This window comes from Impatiens glandulifera, chromosome 4, assembly GCF_907164915.1.
Source record: "Impatiens glandulifera chromosome 4, dImpGla2.1, whole genome shotgun sequence".
NCBI classification, from domain to species: Eukaryota; Viridiplantae; Streptophyta; class Magnoliopsida; order Ericales; family Balsaminaceae; genus Impatiens; species Impatiens glandulifera.
The window spans coordinates 4,660,275-4,684,544 of record NC_061865.1 but is presented as its reverse complement, the minus strand read 5'-3'; the positions used below and the strand labels follow the sequence as shown (position 1 = coordinate 4,684,544).

At 33.3% G+C, this 24,270-nt stretch overlaps 2 protein-coding genes across 2 annotated transcripts; both read right to left on the bottom strand.

Moving 5' to 3' along the window:
- Positions 1–568: 568 nt before the first annotated feature.
- On the bottom strand, positions 569–1,944 carry LOC124936440 (chalcone synthase 1-like). Its single transcript, XM_047476938.1, has 2 exons — positions 1,701–1,944; positions 569–1,621 (listed from the first exon to the last, which is right to left on the bottom strand). The coding sequence occupies exons 1-2, from the start codon at positions 1,876–1,878 to the stop codon at positions 627–629; spliced, it is 1,173 nt and encodes a 390-aa protein (XP_047332894.1). The 5' UTR covers positions 1,879–1,944; the 3' UTR covers positions 569–626.
- Positions 1,945–20,823: 18,879 nt separating this feature from the next.
- On the bottom strand, positions 20,824–22,311 carry LOC124936441 (chalcone synthase 1-like). The gene is made up of 2 exons (XM_047476939.1): positions 22,028–22,311; positions 20,824–21,952 (listed from the first exon to the last, which is right to left on the bottom strand). Exons 1-2 carry the CDS (start codon positions 22,203–22,205, stop codon positions 20,958–20,960), a joined length of 1,173 nt encoding a protein of 390 aa, XP_047332895.1. The 5' UTR covers positions 22,206–22,311; the 3' UTR covers positions 20,824–20,957.
- Positions 22,312–24,270: the final 1,959 nt, after the last annotated feature.

The window sequence follows — 24,270 nt, the reverse complement described above, 5'->3', positions numbered from 1 at the left end:
GAAACGGTAAGGCCTTCGCGAATTGTTAGGCACTTAGCGAAACGGTAAGCACTCAGCGAAACGGTAAACACTTAGTGACACAGTAAGCACTTAGCGAAACGGGAAGTAAACCATAAACAACAGTGATTCGAAGATGCATAAACCAAACATCAATAAACTTGAAGTATAATAGGATAAAATAAACGTACCGAGTGTAACATTGCTCGTGCTCGTCGTGAATTTCGTCGTCGTCGCCGATCAATCGCCGCCGCAGTTTAGAGAGAAGGAGGAGAAGAGCGGGAAGAGAGAGAAAGAGAAGAAAATAAATGGAAAAAAAAATAAGGGAGGTTATATTATTAAATAGTAAGGGTAATCTAGACATTTCACACATTTCCACTTCGTTCCGAAAATAGTAATTTCGTAAATAAATAAAAAAAAAAAAAAACCACAAAAACAATTAAATTTATGGGCGACCATCACGTCAAATAATCCATATTTTGGGTCATTTCGTCCGATTTCCCGGATAATGAGTTTTATTATTCAAAAAGATAAATAAAGGAGGGGATTTAAGTACATAGCAAAACAAATAGCACAATCAGAAAGCAATAACATTAGCAGCAGCAGCAGGCTACATCAGCCGGCGGTACTCAAACAGTGGCGGCGACGCTGTGGAGAACCACCGTCTCCACCGTAAGCCCCGGCCCAAACCCAAACAGAACTCCCCATTCAATCCCTTCTCCGGTCGTCTTCAACCCTTCCTCCTTGGATTTCCTCCTCATCTCATCCATTATAAACAGCACGCAGGCACTCGACATATTTCCATAATCACTCAGCACTTGCCTCGTCGCCCTAAGCTTCTCCTCCTTCAATCCCAACTTCGCCTCCACCTGATCAAGAATCGCCGGCCCTCCTGGATGAGCGATCCAGAAAATGGAATTCCAATCCGAAATCCCCAACGGTTGAAACGCCTCCACCAGGGCTTTCTCAATATTCTTCGATATAAGCCCGGGTACGTCTTTAAGCAAATGAAACGTCAGACCCACTTCACGTAAATGTCCATCAATCGCCCCATCGCTGTCGGGTAAAATTGTCTGAGCCGCAGACACCAATTCGAACAGAGGGTTCTCCACCGGTAATGGATCTGCTCCGATTATGACCGCCGCAGCTCCGTCGCCGAACAAAGCCTGACCGACTAGACTGTCAAGATGAGTATCGTTAGGACCGCGGAAAGTGACGGCGGTGATCTCTGAACAGACGACGAGAACTCTGGCGTTCTTGTTGTTCTCTGCTAGATCCTTGGCTAAACGGAGAACCGTTCCTCCGGCGAAACATCCCTGTTGATACATCATGAGACGTTTAACGGAAGGACGAAGACCGAGGAGTTTGGTGAGCTGGTAGTCTGCTCCGGGCATGTCTACGCCGCTGGTGGTGCAGAAGACTACATGGGTGATCTTTGATTTGGGTTGTCCCCATTCTTTGATTGCTTTCACGGCGGCTTCTTTTCCCAGCTTGGGAACCTCAACCACCACCATGTCCTGCCTTGCATCCAACGAAGGCGCCATGTATTCACATACATGAGGGTTTTCTTTCAGAATCTCCTCTGTTAAGTACATGTATCGCTTCTTGATCATCGATTTCTCGCCTGAAAATGAAATCAATCGATTAATTAAATAAGAAGAATACGAAGAAGATGATGGTTTAAGGCTTGCTTGCTTGCTTACACATGCGCTTGAACTTCTCCTTCAATTCAGTCTTATGTTCGCTGTTAGTGATACGGAAATAGTAATCTGGGTAAGCGCTCTGATCGACGCAGTTGGGAGGGGTGGCGGTTCCGATGGCCAATACGGTGGCGGGGCCCTCGGCCCGCTGTGCCTTTCTGACTTCCTCAACGGTTACCATTTTCGCCGGAGAGTTGATTTAGTTATTAGGGATAATATTGAAGATTGGGATTGTGAAGATGTTGGTTTGGGGGATTGATTTATTTATAGCCATAGGAAGCTATTGGATGAAAGAAGAAAAGTTTGATGATGAGAAGGAGGGTAAGTATGGGAGCATGCATCCTTCGTACACGTGATTCCTAAAAAAAATTATTATTATTATTTTTTATATTTGTTTTAATAGATAGGAAAGATATATGTAATTTATAAAAGTAGTTGATACTTAATAATAATATTTATTGGCAGATGAGGCATCCACGTGATAGATATCATTCGTACCTACCTCCCACCCCACGAGTGTGAATAAGTGATTAATAACTAAAATTAAGAATAATTAACTAAAAATAAAAAATAAAAAATAAATAAATAAAAACATTAATCAACTAAGCTAATAAAATTTTAAAATTTATATTCAAACACTAAATTTGATAAACATGAAATATTTTAACAATCTAAATACTTTAAAAATTAAGCATCATTATATATAGTTTTTTTGCAATCAATTTCGTTTTGTGCTTGAGGATGTTATCTTCGCGGTCTCTTTTCAATTTGAAAAACCACTTTAACCCGATGGTCTTGTGACCGGGTGGTAAGTCGACGAGCTCCCATGTCTTATTCTTCCTAATAGACTCGAGCTTTTTGTTCATGACCTCATTCCACGACTCTTCCACTACTGCTTCGTGATATGTTGTTGACTCGTAATTGGTGAGCAACAACAATTCATCAAAATTCATCTCTACCAGTAGTGCCTCCACATAGACATCTCGTAGGATTTCGAACTCCATGGAATTTTGTACGAGCTTGTTGTTGTCGTTGCACCACTCTCACTTCTTCTCTTCCTCGAATACGGCATCTCTGCTCACATAGATTTTCCCGCAAGATAGATTAGAAAACTTGTGCGTCTTGCTTTCGTCTTCGAACTTCACATTTTCAGTAATTTTCTCGCCGAGCTCATTGAGCTTCTCTCGATGATCCGTCATATGGTTGTTTGCTCCATTGTCAAGGTATCACACATCGGTGTGATTACACTCATCGAGTTTCTCCATGACTTTCTCTTCATTGAACAACACCACATCTAGTTCCTCCTTGGACGGTTCTTGCATGAACTCTTCAAGGTTTGTCTTCTCGTCTCCCTCAGTAAACATTAATATTGGCTCCTCGTCATAGAAGCTAGTGCGGTTTGCATCATTGTCTTCATGCAAAAAATTCGTCACTACCTCAGCAAACATTAATGATGGTTCCTTGTCATAGAAGCTAGTGAGGTTTGTCTCATCGTCAGACTTTTTGTTTGGGCACTAAGACGCGTAGTGACCGTACTTTTAACAAGTGTAACACTTCATTATGCTCTTGTGTTTGCGGAGTTTGGTGTCTTCTTGTCGAGGTGAGCTTTTTGCATGACATCTCCCTTGACCTTGCCCTTTTCCACGACCTCGGTTATCTCCACCGTTGTCGCTGCGACTCGACGATCTAGAAGAAAAATTGGTTTCTCCATTTTTATTCATTTGTGACATCCATTCATCATGCGTGAGCAATAGGTGCTCCTCCTCTTGGTCTTCATAGCCGCAAAGTCTCTCCTCGTGGACTTTAAGACGACCAATGATCTCCTCAACGGTCATATTCTTGAGGTCACCAAATTGCTCGATTGCTGTAATAATCTGCATGTATGTTTGTGGTAAGGCTCTAAGGAACTTCTTGATGATAGAGATCTCCTCCACCTTCTATCCTAACGAGCGGATATTAGTCACGATGGATGTCAATTTCATGGCGAAATCATCCACCGACTCCCCATTTTTCATGCGAATCGCCTCAAATTGTGTCTTCAAGGTTTGTACTTTTTCGACCTTGACTCTCTCCACTTCAGCATACATTGTCTTTAGCGTCTCCCACACTAGTTTGGTATAATCCTTTTCAGCCACCATGAGAAGGACGTCCTTAGGGAGTGCTTGATAGATGACGACGAGAGTCATTCTATCCTTCCGTTCGTCGACATCGTTGAGCATCACGAATTCCCACACTCATTGTGCTTATAAATTTACCCGCATCTTCAACGACCACACCGAGTAGTTAGTCTTTGTGAGTAATGGATAGGAGAGCGTCATGTTCCCTTCTCTTCCAATCTGCATAGTCGTCGCATCTCTGGTTGATCTTGTCGACAACATGTTCTTCAACTTAACTCTGATACCAAATGTTGGATTTGACTATTGGATTTTTTAAGAACATCTATGAAGATATGAAACTCTGGAAAATAGATATTTGTTAAACAGGAAAAAGTCTTTAGAGTCTTAAGTGTTGTATTATCAAACTTTACAAGCAACCCTTATAAATGAGTAATTAGCTTAGAAACCCTAAATTACTTATACATACAGGTCCAAGCTTATTAATAATTAAATAATCCCTAATTGTATAAAAGACAATAACGACCTACAACTTTCAATTTTCTGACAATCAACATTTAAACTCACATATGTTGTGTTTTAAACTAAAATTTAAATTCTTATATACTGAAATGTAATTTCTATTACACTAAAATGTAATGTTTCATATACTGAAATGTAATGTCTAGTATACTGAAGTGTGATGTCTGATATACTGAAGTGTAATGTCTGATATACTGAAATGTAATGTCTGATACATTGAACTATAATGTCATTTAAACTGAAGTGTAAGTTCTTTTACACTAAACATTAACGTTTTTTAAAACTCAACTAAATCGTGTTTTAAATTGAAATTTAAATTCTTGTATACTGAAATATAACAACTTTTACACTAAAATGTAATGTTTGATATACTTAAGTGTAATGTCTTATATACTGAAGTATATAATGTTTGATACACTAAAGTGTAATGTTTGATACAGTGAAAGTGTAATGTCTGATACACTAAACTGTAATATCATTTAAACTAAAGTATAACATTTTATATACTGAAGTGTAATTTCTTTTACACTAAACATTAACGTTTTTTAAACTCAACTAAATTATGTTTTAAATTGAAATTTAAATTCTTATATACTGAAATTTAATTTCTTATAAACTGAACTGTAATTTTTTATAAACTGAAATTTAATTTCTTATAGACTGAAATGTAATGTCTGATATTAAAGTTTAGTTATTCATCTTCTCGCCTAGCAGCAATAAGAGGTGGATATCATCAGCCTCCTTGAGAGGTCTTGGGTTCGAACCCGTTAAGTGACAAGTTCAGTGATTTGTTAAATGATTAAGTGTGTTTGCGGGTTATGTGCTTAATCCCCTTATGGCCACATTTTTTCGAAAATATTACAGTTCAGTTTATAAGACATTATAGTTCAGTTTATAATATATTATAGCTCAGTTTATAAGATATTATATTTTAGTTTATAAAAAATTACAGTTCAAAATTCAAATAACCTAATTAGTAACGTTTATTTTTTTATTTTTTTCTATCTTTTTTCTCTTCATATTATGTTTTTATCGTTGTGTTCAAACGATTTTCATCATTTTAATATAAATGGATATTTTTCAAAAAAAAAATATATAATATAATAAATATTTACTCTATAATACTCATAAATAATCGATAAAATTCTAATAAATTTAAATTATCTTAACCATGACAATATAATAGTTTAATAATTCATAAAAATGATTACAATCACCCTTCTCTAAATTATTTATAATTTTGCTTAAAACATCGTTGGCTACTGTAACAATCGGAATTCTCTTTCGTAGCTTAGCATGTGTCTAGACGACACGTGACAATATGAGAGATCGTGGGGTGGCTGGAGTTTTGATTTGTTTCAACCTTCGTTTGCGTGTCAGGCTTCTTTAAAAATGAAACATTTTTTTAATGATTTTGAAAATATCTCGGAGTTTTTTATATTAATTGTGTAAAATAATTAATTTTGTTCAAATTTTAATAATTTGGGGGTAAAATAATAATTTAACCAAAACCCGACTTAAATTAATTAAACATAATTAATTTAAAAGATTATTTATTTGAAAACAGATTCTCTAGATGGTTTTAAAAAAATCAATAAAATGCATGTGTATAAACATACTTTATACTAGAGTTTCTATAAGGGTTCGACTTTTGGTTACGCTCAGGATTGGGCTTCCGCGCTACGTCCTCTGCGTCCGTCAAATGACGGTTTTCTTTTTTAAATAAAGTTTGGCTATTACAAGATTTATTTATAATATTTATTTTCTTTAATTAGTAGTCTGGGGGTCCTAAACAATAATAGATTTAGATTATGTAAATAATTGTACAAAATTATTTAAAAGGGCGTACATGCGATTGCGTTGATATAAAACTGAGTAAAAACCCTGAAAAAAATCTAAAAAGTGTTAGACTTTAAAAATAAATTTCAAACGGGGCCTTATCCAAAATATTTGTTTAGGAAATATCCCGAGAATATTTAAATATCATTTTATAACCTTTCGAGATTATTTTAAAATGGATCGGGTTCCAAAATTACAAAAATAATTTTTGATTTTGAAAAATAGAACCAAACAGACCTTATAATCGGAGTCCTAGGGTCTGGGCTCGGTTTTGCTGATCTCGGCTCGGATAGACTCGTTCTAGACCGGGGTGGTCTAGATCAGGGCTCGGGAGAGTGGGTCCATGGATCTGGAGGGCTTGGTCTTGGGTTCGGGAGGCTCGATCTCAAACTCGGACTTCTCGGTCCTAGGCCTAGGAGGCTCGGTCCTAGGTCTAGTTTACTAGTCTGGTACTTCGGTTCTAGGGTTAGGAGGTTCTCAGTCCTAGGCTAAGAGAAGCCTCGATTCTATGTTAGAAAAATCGGTCCTAGGTTAAAGGGAGTGTTCTATCCTTCCTCAAGAACATCGGTCATAATCCTCGGTCCTTGATTCAAGAATATCGGTCCTTAGTCTCGGTCCTAACTCAAGAACATCGGTCATTGCTCTCGGTCCTGACTCAAGAACATCGGTCCTTGCTCTCGGTCTTAACTAAAATCCTCGGTCCCAATATAATCGAGTGTTCTTGATTTGATCAAGAATTTCATGTCTTGTATCTTTTGATACAGATAATAGAATCATGATCTAAAAGTAGCAATCAACCCATATGATTGTAGAGATTAAAAGCCATAACCCTAATCACGATCAATCGATTTTTACAAAGATCAATTTCTCAAAACCGTTTTTAGATAAAAAAAAATTGGGATATTTTGAATTATTCCATCTTAGGGCCTAATTCTTGTTTCATTAGTTTTGAAACGATGAACATAGTTGAACACAACTAAAACAAGAACATCATAGCATCTCTGTAACAACTTTTGAAAACAAAATTCAAATTCATTTTTTTTTTAAATTTCACTTTGATCAAACATGATCGGGATGATGTTATAATGATTTAGAAATCATCCTAACATGTTTAGTAGCTATTTGAATAAAGAAATTCAAGATTAAAGCTCAAGAAAACGAATTTTAAAAAACCTAGAATTTCAATCAAAATTTTCGTTTTTTCGTTTAAGGTTGATTTGATCCAAACTCTTTCGACAGAAAGTTCATATATCATCTATGGAATGATTCTAAATAAAAAATCATACAATTGAACCCTATAACAGATCAAACCGATCAAACTTGGAAAAATTCAACTTTCAATCACAAATTGAAATTCAATGGATTTGGAATTATACCAACAGTTAGAGAACACTCTAAGGAGTTTTTGGAAGCTTTCCCGAAGATTGGATAGAAGTTGTGTTCACCATAGAAGATTTAAAAAAAATTGTTCATGGCCGTAATTTTATTTCTTCGATTTGAAGTACAATATGTGATTTATGTTTGATCATTTGGTAGAGGATCACCTAAAGGACTATTTATACTAGGTGTAGGTTAGTTGAGGAAGATCAATTCGACTTCAATTTGATTACTGAAATTCCTATCTCTAACTTTGTTCTTATCTCGTGTAACCTAGTTTTAGGGTAAAATAAGGTTTCTATGTATAGGGCTAATGATGGCGAAGATAAGACGGTCACATGGGAATAAAAACAGAAGGATAATGTCGACTAGCGAAGGAGATAATCCTTCTGGAAGATCGCTGGAGTTCGTCGCGGCCTCTTGGAATTCTCAAGAAAACGATCAAAATGATGTCGTTTTGATCAGTCCAAAACGCGTCGTTGGCGGTCCGTCAGCATTCCATTGGCGCTTGGACAATTAGACTAACGAGGTAGACGTTCCATTAGTTGATCAGGTGTGGCCTCGGGCGCACACATGTTTCATTACAACGGGATATGTGGCATGTTCCTAGGCGCTGGATGAAAATCCAGTCTTAATCTGATGGTCTTGAATCCTGCTGCAACAATTAAACATAATTTCGACTACACAAGATTATCAGTTTATATTTTTAATAAAAGAGTTATTTAAAATTGAATTTTAATACCTTTCTTGCGTTTTTCTTCACCAAAAATTCTACAAAAATATTTTTGAAAACATAATAAAATTTATGTTTATTATTATTTTTGGGTATTTGGGGAATTTTGGGGTATTTATTTAATTGTTTTAACCAATAAATATACATAATTTATGTTTAAAATCTTAATTAAATAATTTCAACCCCTTTTGGAGTTTAATTTGGATAAAATAAATATAATGTTTTAACCTCAATTTTTTTATTTATTTAATTTTCCTAATTAGGATTTAACTATCACAATAATTAATCCTAATTTGATTCTTAATCCCTCCTTTGAATTATTTTGAATATAAAAATTCAAAATATTATTTTAAAATTATAAATTGGGGTACGTCAAACTTTCATGCTTACAGCTGCGTCTCGTATTATTTTTTTGGCCTCACCTCCCACAAATTATGGTCTTTCGTGAGTTATTCATCTTAGTTCAAATACGTTGGCTTTGATCTCGTTGGATTTTCTTATTTCTCAAATTTTTTTAGCATCTGTAAAACCGTTAACGCTAGATTTTTTTGTTAGGTTTGTTGGTTGATGAACATTTGTGACTTATATTTTTATTATTGTTTCTCAAATGCTTAATCTTGTTAAGTTTCAACTTTGTTTGGTGACACTTTGAACGATAATGTTTTTGTCATTATATTTAAACGATTCTCACTTATATAATATTGGATAAAAAAAATAAAAAAATTTATATAAAATAATAAATAAAATGTAATGTATTAAAAATATAAATAATCAAATTTATAAAAATAATAATTTAAATATATATATATAATATAAATAATCAAATTTATAAAAATTAAAATTAAAATATTTTAATAAAAACAATAATTTATATATATATATATAAATGAGTTTAAATGTAAATAAATTAATTAATTAATAATAATAATAAAATGAGCTTGAATAGTAAATTAGGTTAATTTGGGAATAAATGAACAAAACAGATAAGTTTGAGAAGTTGAACGAGAAATAAAGTTATTTTGGGAATTGATTATTCGGACTATAATTATTTATATAATCTAGAGGAATAAAAAAATAATGAAAGTTGATAATTTTGAGGAGGTGATGATTATTTTTGATAAAAAAAATACTTAAAATATATTTATATATATAAATAAAATATATAATAATAATTTGAAATAGAGGGTATTTTAGTATTTTGATTAATGAATTGAATGGTGTGATCGATGAAAATGGAGTGAAATGATGTTTGAGTGGTTTGAGACAAAGCTGAATGCCAAGACTTTTGAAAATTGTCAATTTAATAAAAAATCGTTTAAGCACAACGATAAATACATAACATGAAAAAATGTTATGTACAAATTAAATATATTAGAATAATTAATTTACTCGAAGATTTTCAAGAATAACAATAAAATTTCCACACGAATCCAAAGGTTTACAAGATCTAATCTCCGACATCATCATGATAATGGCATTGTGAATAATCCTTAACGGCCTACTTTCGTTGTTAAAAGTTATCCGATTTCTTTCCAACCAGATAGTCCACCAGAAAATTATAGGGATAAAGGGTATTTTCTAAGTCTTGCATTTTTAGTCGCCCCAATCCATGCCTCTTAGTAGCCACTAATGGTTTCCGGCATAACCCATTGTATTCCAATCAAATTCCACAAAAGACTACATATATTTGCAATAACGTGACTATGTAAAAGTAGATGAGAAGTCGTATCATCCTCTTTGTAACAATACAACAACAACTCATAATAAGCATGCTTTTTTTCATACATCTATTGTCAGTGAAAATTCCGCTGTGAATAACACTCCAACCAAAAAATGAGATTTTGGTAGGCATCTTAGAAACTGATAATTTTTCTCAACAAAGATCAATCGGGCTAACTTCATTGAACAAAGTGTAATAGTGTCCCACATGAAAGTTATTCAGATCACGACACCGCATAAAATCTCGAGAAAACGTATTTAAACCCTTATTTCTAACCATGAACAAAAGTCTATCATTGGACATATTTTCCTCACTGTTTAATCTTATTCTATATCTGATATGGTTAGCGAAACCACTAGACCGAATGTCAAACATATTTTGACCGATGCATCTCTAGAAATAAAAATAAAAGCAAGCTCGGGGAAAACCTTCTACAACCATTTACCACCACACCAAGTGTCATTCTAAAAACTAATCGAACTTTCATCACTCACAATAAAAATTGAATGCTCCTAATAAACCTTTCAAATGCCATAAATACCACCCCAAATGTTGCATCACACGGGTCTAGAAGAATTCTTGGTAAACCATCAAGACTTATCCTGATCATATTTATATTTAATCAATTTGGCCAAATACTTTCTTGCTCATATGTAAATCTAATACACCATTTGGATAATAAGGCTTTATCAAAAGAAACGATATCGTGGATTCCCAATTCCCCTGCTCTTTTATTATTTTAGCCTTATCCCAACTCACTAAATGAGAAAATGAGGAATCAAACGATCCCCATAAGAATTTACACATAACTCTCTCCATCTTCACGGCCACACACTTTGGGAGGACAAATAGAGACATCATATAAGTTGCCATTGAAGAAAATAGTGTTCTTGATAAGGACTAAATTACCTCCTTTAGACATCATATTATTTTTCCAAATGAGAAGCTTCTTCTTCATCTTACTGATGATCGGGTCCCAAGAAGCTTTGGAGCTAACATTAGCCCCTAGAGGGAGCCTGAGATATGTAGGCAGAAAAAACCTAATTTTAAATCTCAAAATACATGTTAATCTAATCTTTCTTCTAGACAAAACTGAATTAGAGAATAATATATCAGACTTACCCAAATTAACACGCGGTCTCAAAAATGCTCCAAATAATTAGAGAATATCACAAAGGTGCTTGACATTTCTTTTTGTAGCCTGAATACTGCAAAGGGTGTCATCTACAAATAATAAATGAGACATAGAAAACGAAGATCGTCTCGAACCGCACTCCACCCCATGAAACAATACACTCATTGGCGATTAGTGCCGCATCGAAAATTTGACGGCCTTTGATGAAATTCATCTGATTGCCAAAGATAAAATCGTACATAAAAATCCACGTATTCTGTTTATCAAACATTTCGAGATAATCTTATAAAATGATGTAACCAAACTGATGGGTCGTAAATTTTTCACATTGATAGTTCTGAATGCCTTACGAATTAGGACAATTAACGTAGAATTCTAACTTTTCTCAAAAGATGAAAATCGATAAAATTGATTCATAGCTGCCATAATATCATCCTTAAGAAACTCCCAAGCCTTTTAAAAAAACAAAGTAAAATTGTCGCTCTTGGGAGACTTATCACTACCACAATCCATTATTATCGCCAGGGACGGAGCCACTCATGGGCTAGGGTGGGCTCCAGCCCCACCTAAATTAAAAAATTAAAATAAAATATTTTATATATACATTTAACATATCAGTCATAGCCTAGTTGGTTATGTAATTAAACTTTGAACTTGAGGTCAGTTGATCAAACCCTAACCTCATCTTTAGTTTTTAAAAACTTATATAATTTATCTATAAATTAATTCATAATTATATAATTTTATTAAAATAATAATTATTAATATTTTATTTTCTAATATACAAATATTTATAATAACACATCAATTTTAATTAATATATAAATAAGATTTATTTATATAAATAAAGTATAAAAAATTATATATAAAATAATATAAATCATATAATAATATTATTTATTTTAAAATTATATTTATATAATAAATATACATTATTTTTTATTTATTTCAATATAATTAATAATACAAATTATTTATAAGGATAAAATATAAAAATTACAATAATAATAGTGTTTTATATATTTTAATTTTAAATTATTTCAAAAATTTATAAGAAAATATAAATTAATATTAATAAACAAGTTAAAATAGTTATATTAATTTGGTTCGGTATTTAAATAAAGAATTTGATATCCCTACTCAACCTAACAAATCTCCTAGAATTGATTTTGATGTAAGTTCTCTTAAACTTGATCCAGCGTTACGTATTTCGATATGGATATGTCATTTTAATCAAATGAATGAAATTAGACGAGCTTATATCAAGATGGGGTCATATCAACCTATTAAGGATGAGTACCTGTCGACCAAATTTGGAAATCAAAATCGACGGTTCCAAAGTCATTGGTTTAAAAAATTTACTTGGTTAAATACTCTCCTTTGAAAGATGTTTCTTTTTGTTTCTCATATTTCTTGTTTGAACATAAGCAACCCCAAAAACCTACATTTACAATATATGGATTCAAATATTGAAAGCGAGTTAATGATGGGGATAAATGCTCTTTTGTTATGCATATAGAATGTAATATTTCACCACATAATAGGGCAATTGAATATCTTGATTATTTAATGAATATCCTTGTCATATTGACAAATTACTGAATGCACAATGAAAAACAAAATAACAGATTACGGCTTACAACAACTATTGAAAGCACTCGGTGGCTCACTTTGCAAGCATGTGCATTGAGATGGCATGATGAGTCTCTATCTTCTATTAATCGTGAAAATTTTATTGAAAAAAAAGCGGAGCATAGAAAGTTAAATCTGAGATTCAAGTTGGAGTCAGTCCCAGATAATTTTTCATCCTGGCTCCGCCTCTGATTATCGCATCCACCTCCTCAATAGAGAAAGGAGCTTCCAGCATGTATTTCTCATTTGTATTTATAGATGCAAAATTGATGTTATTTAGTTTTGATCTAACTCGAAATAGTTCCTAAAACAAATCTTTGTAAAATTGAATAATACTATTAGATATGTCATTTAGGATCATGGGTGTTTGGTGTTAAGATTGATTGTTGATCATTTTTCTCTAAGACTTTGTTCAATTTTGATTTTTTTTAAATAATTCCAAAAAAAATAAACATAATTTCACTCTCTCATTCATCAAATCAATCAGCTTATTATTTAAAATTATTATTTTTATATATCATTACCTTTTAAATTTTTTTATTAAAAATAAATTCTCACTCTATCAAAATAATCATCAATCAAATTATATTTTTTTCTGTTCAAATTATTTGAACAAGCCCTGTTTAAGTGAATTATTTTATTATTTTTTTTATATATATTAAGAAAGTACGCGAATAAATACTATAGCTTAAAATAAAATAAAAACACATATAGTGAATGTCTCTTTCTTAGCCTTACAGATTGTATGTGGGACATTTAATAAATAAAAAGACTGAATAAAAATTTAGAAGAAATGCTAAATTTAATTATAAATTAATAATATTTTATTTATATATACGGTGTTTCATAAAATGTATTATGTTTATCCCGTTAATAAAAATTAATAATGTGTTAATATTTGGTAGGGAGGTATTATTAGTTTTGGGGAAGAATGTCAACTTTATCACTGAACTATAATGGAATATTAATGTATATCACTGAACTAATTTTTGTTCGTTATACCACTGTAGTTGAGATTAATGTTCGTCTATATCATTTGTTAACAAAATATCCAAATCCGTTATCTTTTCCGTTAAAAGATGACACATGTGATTGACATGTCATTTTTTAAAAATTAATATATATTATATTTTTTTTCATATTTCTAAATAATAAAACTCTTACATTTTAGATACATCGATTCATACATTTACCCAAATTCATTTTTTTAAAATTAATATATTTTAAACATTTTTAAAATAATAAAATAAACCACACATTTCTCATCTTCTTGTTACCCTAATTCACTAAGTAGTCAAAAATATAAACTAAAAACATACATAAATAACATTAATAAAAATTCATATAATATCATAAGTTGATCACTAAAATTCATCATTCCATACATCCCAAATTCAAAATACTGCATTCATTAAATACATCCATCATACATCTACCCAAATTCATAATACTCAAATTTAAAAAACTACCTCCTTATAAAAATCTACCAATTCACTTAGTAAGTTTGTCTTTTCTAAACAATTTTCTTTTTTGTTCATTGACTGCATCTTGTAGTTGTCTAGTTGAAATAGCCGGTGTACCTCTCCACATCAAGCCTGGTGGCCTTATACCATGTTGTAATTGAGTGGCACCAATAATAATTGGTTCACTTGCACCTCTACTTCCACCAATTTCTATATCTCTATCTCCACCAATTCTTGCATCTCCACCTGAACCTGAATGTGTAACTGCTCCAGTACCTGTACCAATTAATTTAATGGTTGATAAAAAATTATTATTTTAAAATATACAAACCTAAAATAATATCATAAGTTATAAGTTTCTTAATATTACCCAAAATATTGTGAAGTAGACTCGAGAATTCTCCCTGTGAGGATTGTCTTTGTGAGAATGGTTGTTGTGAGGATTGACCTTGTGAGAACGATATTTGTGAGGATTGGCCATGTGAGAACGATATTTGTGAGGATTGGCCTTGTGAGAATGGTCTTTGTGAAGATTGACCTTGTGAGAATGGTTCTTGTGAGAGTTGTCCTTGTGGGACATGTCTTTGCAAAGATTGTGCTTGTGTGTATGTGCCTGCACCATCAAATTATATAATTTAGACATTAAACTTTTTGAAATTAATATTTACACATTAAATTACCTAAATCGTCGCTTGGAGGAGCATTGGCAATTCCACCACTAGCTATAGTATTGCATCCTTTTTTGTTATGCCCTTCTTTTCCACAATTAGTGCAATGCATTTTTCTTCCTTTTCTTGACCTTTTTCCATGAGATTTTGGTTCTTCAGGAGTTCTTCTTCTACTTGTCTTTGGCCTACCAAGTGGCCTCCCCTGTTTTGGTGGTAAAATTTTCTCTTTAATATCACTCTTCCAAAATTCTAGTCCTCTCAAAGTTTGTATATCAACCATGTATGTTTTGAGATAAGTATCCTTCTTATACCAATGAGAAATATAATCTTCAATATTACCACTTGAATGATAAATTGCACAAATAGCATGTGTACAAGGAATACCTCTTATATTCCAAAGTTTACAAGAACATTTTTTATTTATAAGGTCCATCGTGCGTCTATGATCACCCTGAGTTATTTCATAACTTGTACTACCATTGAAATCCAAGTGGCATTCGTGATATCTAGATTTACTCAACTCGAGTAGTTTTTTAGCCTTAGGCGATATATTTTGATGCCATTTATGAATTGATCTTCTCTTCCTTGAAATCCTTTTTGTGGCCATTAACCTGATCATCTCTAACATATTAACAATGGACTTTTCCCTCGGAATTAGAATCAATGAATTAAAAGCCTCACACATGTTGTTTTCAATTACATCACATTTGGGTATCTCTCGGATAAAGGCTTTAGTCCATGTTTTTTTGGAACAGAAATAACTCTTCTCGTAGCACCCTCCATTAATTGATCCAACTTTAGAATATTGACATCAAGTTGTTCAGGATATGTTGATTTTGCACAAGCCCAAAATTGTAATTTAAGATCAGTATCTTTGCATTTCTTGGACCAGTTAGCATACCAATGCCTCGCGCAAAACCTATGCTCAGCTTCGGGAAAAACATGTTTGACAGCTGCAATTAGTCCCTATAATTATAAGAAAGTAATGAGTAGTCAATAAGTAACCAAAATATAATAGAACGATGTAATGATAAGTAAAAACAAGAAGAAATATTACCTTTTGCATGTATGAGATAATTGTCAAACCAACACCATCTAAGAAATCATCACCAATGTCTTTCATTAATAGTTCAAAAAACTATCTCCATGAATCCGTGCTCTCAGATTCTACCACAGCCCAGGCAATCGGGTACATCTGGTTGTTGCCATCTCGACCGATGGCAGATAACAACTCTCCCTTACAAACGGTTTTTAGAAAACACCCGTCAACTCCAATAATTGGTCTACATCCAGACAACCAACCCTTCTTGCAAACATCAAAACAAACATAAAATCTTTTAAAAATTAATTCATTAGTCTCTTCATCTCTTTCTACCTTCAACTCAACTGATGATCCCGGATTACTCAATTTAATTTCTTCGGCATATCTCCACAAAGAATTGTACTAAAGTAAATGGTCTCCTTTAATTTTTTTCAACAATTAATTGTTTTGCTCTCCTAACCATTGATTGAGTAACATCGGCATGCAATTCTGTCTTGCATAATTCCTTGAGCACTTTAAGTTTAATAGTGGGTTCTATCGTAATTCGATTTTCGAATTTTTTGGCAAGAAACTTAGTTGTTATTAGTCCATTCTTGTTATCTGTATAACAAGTATGATCTGGTTGATACTTCTTGATGATCCATTTTTCATCAGTTTTGTCTACACTAACCCATAAAACCCAAGGACACGCATCGTTATTACATACAGCTCTAATTCGAATGTTGTCAGCGATATTTAATCTCAACGACACACGGTTTTCAAAACCATATTCAGTTATGGCAAATTTTACATCTTCTTTAGAGTTAAAGGACATGCCAACCATAAACCGCGTAATACCTGTAACATTAGGATTATATGCATATCTTTTACTCGGTTTTCTAACCGGCTCAATGATCAATTTCTCAATATTAAATTCTTCTTCTTCACCATCATCATCTTCTTCAGCTCCCTCATTCTCATAACTTCCCACATCAGATGAATCATACTCAACTGTATCTTGACTATCTTCATCACTATTTATATCAATATCTAAATCATTCTCATTCTCATCTTCATCAAAAGGTGTTGGTTTATATGTATAATCATCTTCATCACCACTATCTACTTCAACTGCTTCTTCAAATTCATCTTCAACATATATTTCATTTGTGTGTATCTCATCCAAAATGTATATATCTATCTTTTTTTATTCTCTTAAATATGACGACATAACTAAGATGTCTTTGTCACAAGTTAGATCCATAATTCCTATGGTTAAACTTAGATTCGGTATGCAATAAAAGAATTTTGTGACAACTCGATTCATATATCCTAGTTTCTGGGCTATATCCATTATATCCCAGTAACTTAATTTGTCCAAATCTTCTATAAAGAAAATAAATTTAAACCCGTTCACATACCTCGTTTCTTCATGACATATAGTCAATTTACCTCCATGATATATAGTCAACTTATAATCATTCAATCTGGAAAAAAACACTAGGCATTATATAGTCGAACCCAAATCCATTTAGTGTCTAGCCATTGTTTATAAGTGGAAGTATTTGGGTAATTAATTCAAAGCAACAAAACAGAACATTATTCAAAGTTTACAACAACATAAACAGGAATTAACTAATAAAAATTATCACATGTAACAAAAATCTAATGATAACCAAAATTTACCCTAATCAATCAGATATATTCACCTTTAAGTAAATGCTATCCTGATAATATAAACCTTAATCAATCAGATAGATTCACCTTTCTAAAACAGAACAAGAATCTAGAAATATAGGAAGAGAAAGGTGAACAAACTATGAAGAGATAAGGAAGCATATAAGAAGAGAACAAGAACAATAATCCAGAAATAAGCCTTCAACAGAAAGAAGAAGATTTGTAAACATCATTACATGTCATCATTGTTCATTGTGAACTTTGTTTGAGACTGATTGAAGTAAGAAGAAAAAGTTGATTAGGAGAATATGAATCGGAGAAGAAGAATGGTGGGCTTAGGGCATTTGTAGCAGAATTCTTAAAATGTGTTATATCTCTATTATGAAGATAAATAATATAAAAGTTGTAAAAAAATGTTTTATCAAATTTCCTATCCTTGTAATTTTTTAGGGATGATGAACAATGAATCTTTATATTTAGGGATTACCTAGGAAGCACGGATACGGGTGCGTGAGTGCGGGTGCGCAGTGCGGGGATACGCCGATTCGGCAAAATTTAAAAAACAAGGATTCGGGTGCGGGGATACGTCATATAAAATATAATTATATAACTATATAAATTATAAGTACATAAAGTTACAATCTGACTTCCATATTGTCAACTGTCTTAATCATCTTGTAAAAACATTGCTTCAAACTCCGGCTCATCTATTGAAAGGTTATATATTTCAAGTTCTTCGGCACCATCAAGCGGATCAAATCGGTCACCTCCTACATCCCACAACCTTGATTGCCCTTGATTGTAATGTTCATTCGTTCTTGAAAGAAGCCTAAGATTGTTGTGCACAAAAACTAAATCTTCCGCTCGTTTTGGTAGTATCTTATTCCTTCGAATTGAGTAAATAAAGGAATATGTGCTCCAATTTCGCTCACAACAAGAAGAAGAACAAGGTTGGCATAATAGTTTCAAAGCTATTTTTTGGAGATTTTGTGCTAAGCTCCACGAACAATCCACCACATTCGTGGTTCCATAATGCCTCTTTTTTTCACGGAATCGGGACAACCAAAAATATCCATTTGCCCCGAAAAGCGAGCAAATTCAATATTTACCGTTGTTCTTGCTTCACTGGATGGAAAGTATCGTTTGAGGTACTTATTTCTTTCTTGCGATAGCTTAATATCAAGATGAGGAGGAACATAGATCGGAATGTTGATGTTGGCAGCAAGTGTATACGACTTGATGTAGTGGGGATTTCTAGCAAAATGGAAAGGTAACCCCCCTGAATAAAATGCTCTTGCAATTTCGCCATCCACTTGTGCTCTCACCTCCTGATTAAAAGTTTTATTTATAGGACTGTTCTTGTAAACTGCTTTTCTTTTGGAACCTTGTTTTGGCAGTATTTCAGCTCCTCCCTAGGCAGAATCTGATGAAGCATAACTCAATGGTGGGAGTGGAATCACAACCTGCCTTTTTTTCTTTCTTCTGCATCTGCCATCTCCCTTCGAAGTTACAACAAAATATCAGTAGTGACTCTGGGACACACTAAAACTCCTTCTCCCTTGATCTGCAACAGGTGTGCTTTAACCCTTGAATACGAACCCGTAAATTCCAGATTACAGAAGTTGCATTTAATTTTCGTATTTCCACCTCTCTCTTTCATTTTCACTAATTTTGTCACATGTTTCCACAGCGGGTCCTTAATTACTGAACTTTGTTGGCTTGGAGTGGTTGTCGTACTTGAAGCTGAGTTAGAGGAAGTCATTGATTCCATCTGCTATAATCTCTCTCTCTCTCACAGAAGAAGAAAAAGAAGAAGAAGAACTAACATGATAGTGGAAGAATGGTAGTGGAAGACAGGCAGCCTAGAGAAAAGCACCGTAGAGATTAAGTTTTTAATTTGGGGGTTAGGGGCTCATAATCATATATAATATTTTGGGGGTTTTTTAATTTGGGGTTTTTTTAATATTTTGGAACTCGTATTTACTGAATATGCCATTCCTGCACCCCCATTCCCGCACCCCCCCCCCCCCCCCGCACCCCTCATCTTCGATTCTGGGATACGCCACGTGGCGCACCCCGTACGCACTCCCGCACCCCCGAAGCACCCGGTGTGCAGTGCGCTACAGAAACGAAGCACCCATGTTTCCTAGGGGATTACTGTAGCATCCCTAAATAATAAAATAATATATTTAGGGATTACTGTAGCATCCCTAAATAATAAGGATAAGGAATCTGATGTAGAATAATTTATATTTTGATTCTCTAAAATAGGGATATTATTATTTTATATTATTTTTAGGGATACAAAATAGGAAAGCTGATACAAATGCCCTTAGTTAATTAGGGCATGAGAGGGAAATTATTAATAATTTTGTAAATGTTTTATTATTTAAAATTTTAAATAAATAAAAAAATATATAATATATATTAATTAAAAAAGATGACATGTCAATATATTAATTAAAAAAGATGACATGTCAATTCCACATGTGATCTCATTTAACAGAAACTTAACGGGGTTAGAGATTTGGTGGAGTAGTGACATAGATGAATATTAATCTCAATTTCAGTGATACGAGCGAACAAAAATTAGTTCAATGATATACGTGAATATTTCATTATAGTTCAGTGATAAAATTGGCATTCTTCCCATTAGTTTTGTGTACTATTATATTTTTAGTTTCACTTATTAATAAATTATTATTAATTTCTTTTGTCAACTAAATAAATAATATAACACATTTTATCAAGTTTATATATACAAATAAATTATTTTTAGTTTATAATTAAATTTAATACTTATGACCAACTCTTAGTTAAATTTAGTTGAAGGGTGATTCCAAATTAAGTATATTTGGGATTCAACTTTCTAACATGGAACTGCAGGTAACTTTTGATATTTAATAAAATTATTGAATGAAATATTAAAATATAAGATGCTTTTCCTATAGCTCTAAAATTATATATATTTAAATATGTAAGATATTTTAATTATTTATCTAAATAAATCATTTTTACATTAAAAAAAATGAGACAAAACAAAAATTGGTTATGGTTAGATCTGGTTACTTATTGATTCCGATATTTCTGAGTAATTGAAGTACCATCTTTTCAAGGCAAATTTGGGTCGGTCCGATTCGAGATATTCTATCTTACACTCTTCACCATAAACCCTAAAACAACTACCACAATGCATACAATAAAGTGAATTAAAACACAAAATTGTAACAAGGATAATGAGTTTTATTATTCAACAATATAAATAGAGGAGGGGATTTAACATAACAAAATAAATAGCACAAGAAAATCAGAAAGCAAAAACATTAGCAGCAGCAGCAGGCTACATCAGCCGGCGGTACTCAAACAGCGGCGGCGATGCTGTGGAGAACCACCGTCTCCACCGTAAGCCCCGGCCCAAACCCAAACAGAACTCCCCATTCAATCCCTTCTCCGGTGGTCTTCAACCCTTCCTCCTTCGATTTCCTCCTCATCTCATCCATTATAAACAGCACGCAGGCACTCGACATATTTCCATAATCACTCAGCACTTGCCTCGTCGCCCTGAGCTTCTCCTCCTTCAATCCCAACTTCGCCTCCACCTGATCAAGAATCGCCGGCCCTCCCGGATGAGCGATCCAAAAGATCGAATTCCAATCAGAAATCCCCAACGGTTGAAACGCCTCCACCAGGGCTTTCTCAATATTCTTCGATATAAGCCCGGGTACGTCTTTAAGCAAATGAAACGTCAGACCCACTTCACGTAAATGACCATCAATCGCCCCATCGCTGTCGGGTAAAATCGTCTGAGCCGCAGACACCAATTCGAACAGAGGGTTCTCCACCGGTAATGGATCTGCTCCGATTATGACCGCCGCAGCTCCGTCGCCGAACAAAGCCTGACCCACTAGACTGTCAAGATGAGTATCGTTCGGACCGCGGAAAGTGACGGCAGTGATCTCTGAACAGACGACGAGAACTCTGGCGTTCTTGTTGTTCTCGGCTAGATCCTTGGCTAAACGGAGGACCGTTCCTCCGGCGAAACATCCCTGTTGATACATCATGAGACGTTTAACGGAAGGACGAAGACCGAGGAGTTTGGTGAGCTGGTAGTCTGCTCCGGGCATGTCTACGCCGCTGGTGGTGCAGAAGACTACATGGGTGATCTTTGATTTGGGTTGTCCCCATTCTTTGATTGCTTTCACGGCGGCTTCTTTTCCCAGCTTGGGAACCTCAACCACCACCATGTCCTGCCTTGCATCCAACGACGGCGCCATGTATTCACATACATGAGGGTTTTCTTTCAGAATCTCCTCTGTTAAGTACATGTATCGCTTCTTGATCATCGACTTCTCGCCTGAAAATTAAATCAATTAATTAAATAAGAAGAATACGAAGAAGATGATGGTTTAAGGCTTGCTTGCTTGCTTACACATGCGCTTGAACTTCTCCTTCAATTCAGTCTTATGTTCGCTGTTAGTGATACGGAAATAGTAATCTGGGTAAGCACTCTGATCCACACAGTTGGGTGGGGTGGCGGTTCCGATGGCCAATACGGTGGCGGGGCCCTCGGCCCGCTGTGCCTTTCTGACTTCCTCAACGGTTACCATTTTCGCCGGAGAGTTGATTTAGTTATTAGGGATAATATTGAAGATTGAGATTGTGAAGATGTTAGTTTTGGGGATTGAATTATTTATAGCCATAGGAAGCTATTGGAAGAAGAAGAAGAAGAGTTTGATGAGGGTAAGTATGGGAGGAGCATGCATCCTTCTTTCTTGGTACACGTGATTCCTCAAAAAAAAAAAAAAAAAAATATTTTTATTTTAATTAAGTAAACTATTTTAATGGGTTAATATTGTTTTTGTTATATTTTTAATAGTTAAGAAAGATAGATGTGATTTATAAAAGTAGTTGTTACTTAATAATAATAATATTTATTGGCAGATGAGGCATCCACGTGATAGATATAATTCGTACCTACCTACCTCCCATGAGTGTGGAGAAGGGGGAGATTAATATATATATAACTGATAAGGATAAATGGTGTTAGGTGAAACGAACGGTCAGGATTGGGGGGAAGATGAGGAGGTAACTAAGGGTTGAGATTGGTTGGTAGTATATCGATAATCTCGTGGGTGTTTGGTGTTAAAATGCATGTGGTTTGGGGACCATTGGTTTTCTTGTGTTCAGACATGCAATGAAAAAGATTGTTTGATGGTCACGTTTCTCTGCATTAAGTAAGCCATAACTATTTATTTAGGTTTACATCGATTTCTACACCAAAATGTAGAAAATTTTAAATTCTCGGTTTTAGTTTATCGGTTTAATTTGTTCGGTTAGAAGATTAATACGATTGGTTTTATTCGTATTAATTGTTAAACAATATAATTATAATTAAAAAATTATTTTGAAAGGTAATATTATAAGTTGTAAATAAATTATGTATAATTTTTTTTGACAGTTAGAGACTATTAATGTATCAGTTTAACTGAATTGTGGTTTCATAGATGGTCGGTTATTTGATTTGAGTTGGTTTAGAATTTAGATGTATCTGACTATTTGATCGGATTTACTTACCCTTTTAATTTTATTATTATTATATTTTAAAACTGATAAATTTGTTTGTGTGTTTATTATTATTTTTTAAAATTTATTTACTTGTTTATTAATATAGATTTATTGTAATTGAGGCATATAATAGAATGTGTCACTTTCTTAGCCATATGTATTGTTATTGAAGCATATAATAAATAAAATAGTGAGAAGGAAAAATATTGAAAAATTGTTAAATTCAATTAAATTGGTAGTGAGAGTATAACTTTTAATGAAAAAAAAAAACAGTTGTATTTATTTTTATAAATACATACAATATTACTGGATTTGGCTAGATTTTTATGGATTGGTTTTCTTATCACAATCAGTCTTGTAGGGTTTACGACCATTTATTTGAAAAAAAAAAAGTTGATGGCTATTATTCCGCATTGGCTCCATCTACTCTCCCAAGGCCACCTTTTATGCCTCATAATTTTAAATTTAGGTTTAATTAAATATTATATATTTATGATCTCTCATTATTTATATCTCTTAATTTATTAATCAAGATATGTATTATTTTATTTTAAAAATATATATTTTATCATAAATATTAATACTTAACAAATTCTAGATTCAACTCTACCTAATCTATATATATAATGATGGTTAATTTGAATATATATATATGAGAGTAAATGAATAGTTAGATCGGATTCTGGGTGGATTCTGGGTTGACCCGCCCATAAATTTAAAACGGTTAAAAATAAAATTAAAATACTATAGATATGTTTTGAACTTGTAACCTAACCAAACAAGTATAACTCTTTAACCAACTAGGCTAATAACATATTATATTTTAAATTCAACACCAAATTTGATGAGCGCGAGACATTTTTAACTACCTAATCTATATATATAATGATGCTTAATTTTGAAAGTGTCTGATTGCCAGGTCGAGAACTGTGGTTAATTTGGATATATATGTAAGAGTAAATGGATATTTGAGTCAGATTATGGGTTGACCCGCCCATAAACTTAAAACGGTTAAAAATAAAATTAAAAATTTTATAGGTATGTTTCGCAACCTAACAAAATAAGTATAACTCTTTAACCAACTAGACTAATAAAACTTTATATTTT

Coding starts and splice junctions, on each gene's coding strand:
- LOC124936440 (XM_047476938.1), bottom strand. CDS start 1,878: ATGGTAACCGTTGAGGAAGTCAGAAAGGCACAGCGGGCCGAGGGCCCC. Junction 1,622..1,700: donor GGAGAAGTTCAAGCGCATGT/GTAAGCAAGCAA, acceptor TTTCATTTTCAG/GCGAGAAATCGATGATCAAG.
- LOC124936441 (XM_047476939.1), bottom strand. CDS start 22,205: ATGGTAACCGTTGAGGAAGTCAGAAAGGCACAGCGGGCCGAGGGCCCC. Junction 21,953..22,027: donor GGAGAAGTTCAAGCGCATGT/GTAAGCAAGCAA, acceptor TTTAATTTTCAG/GCGAGAAGTCGATGATCAAG.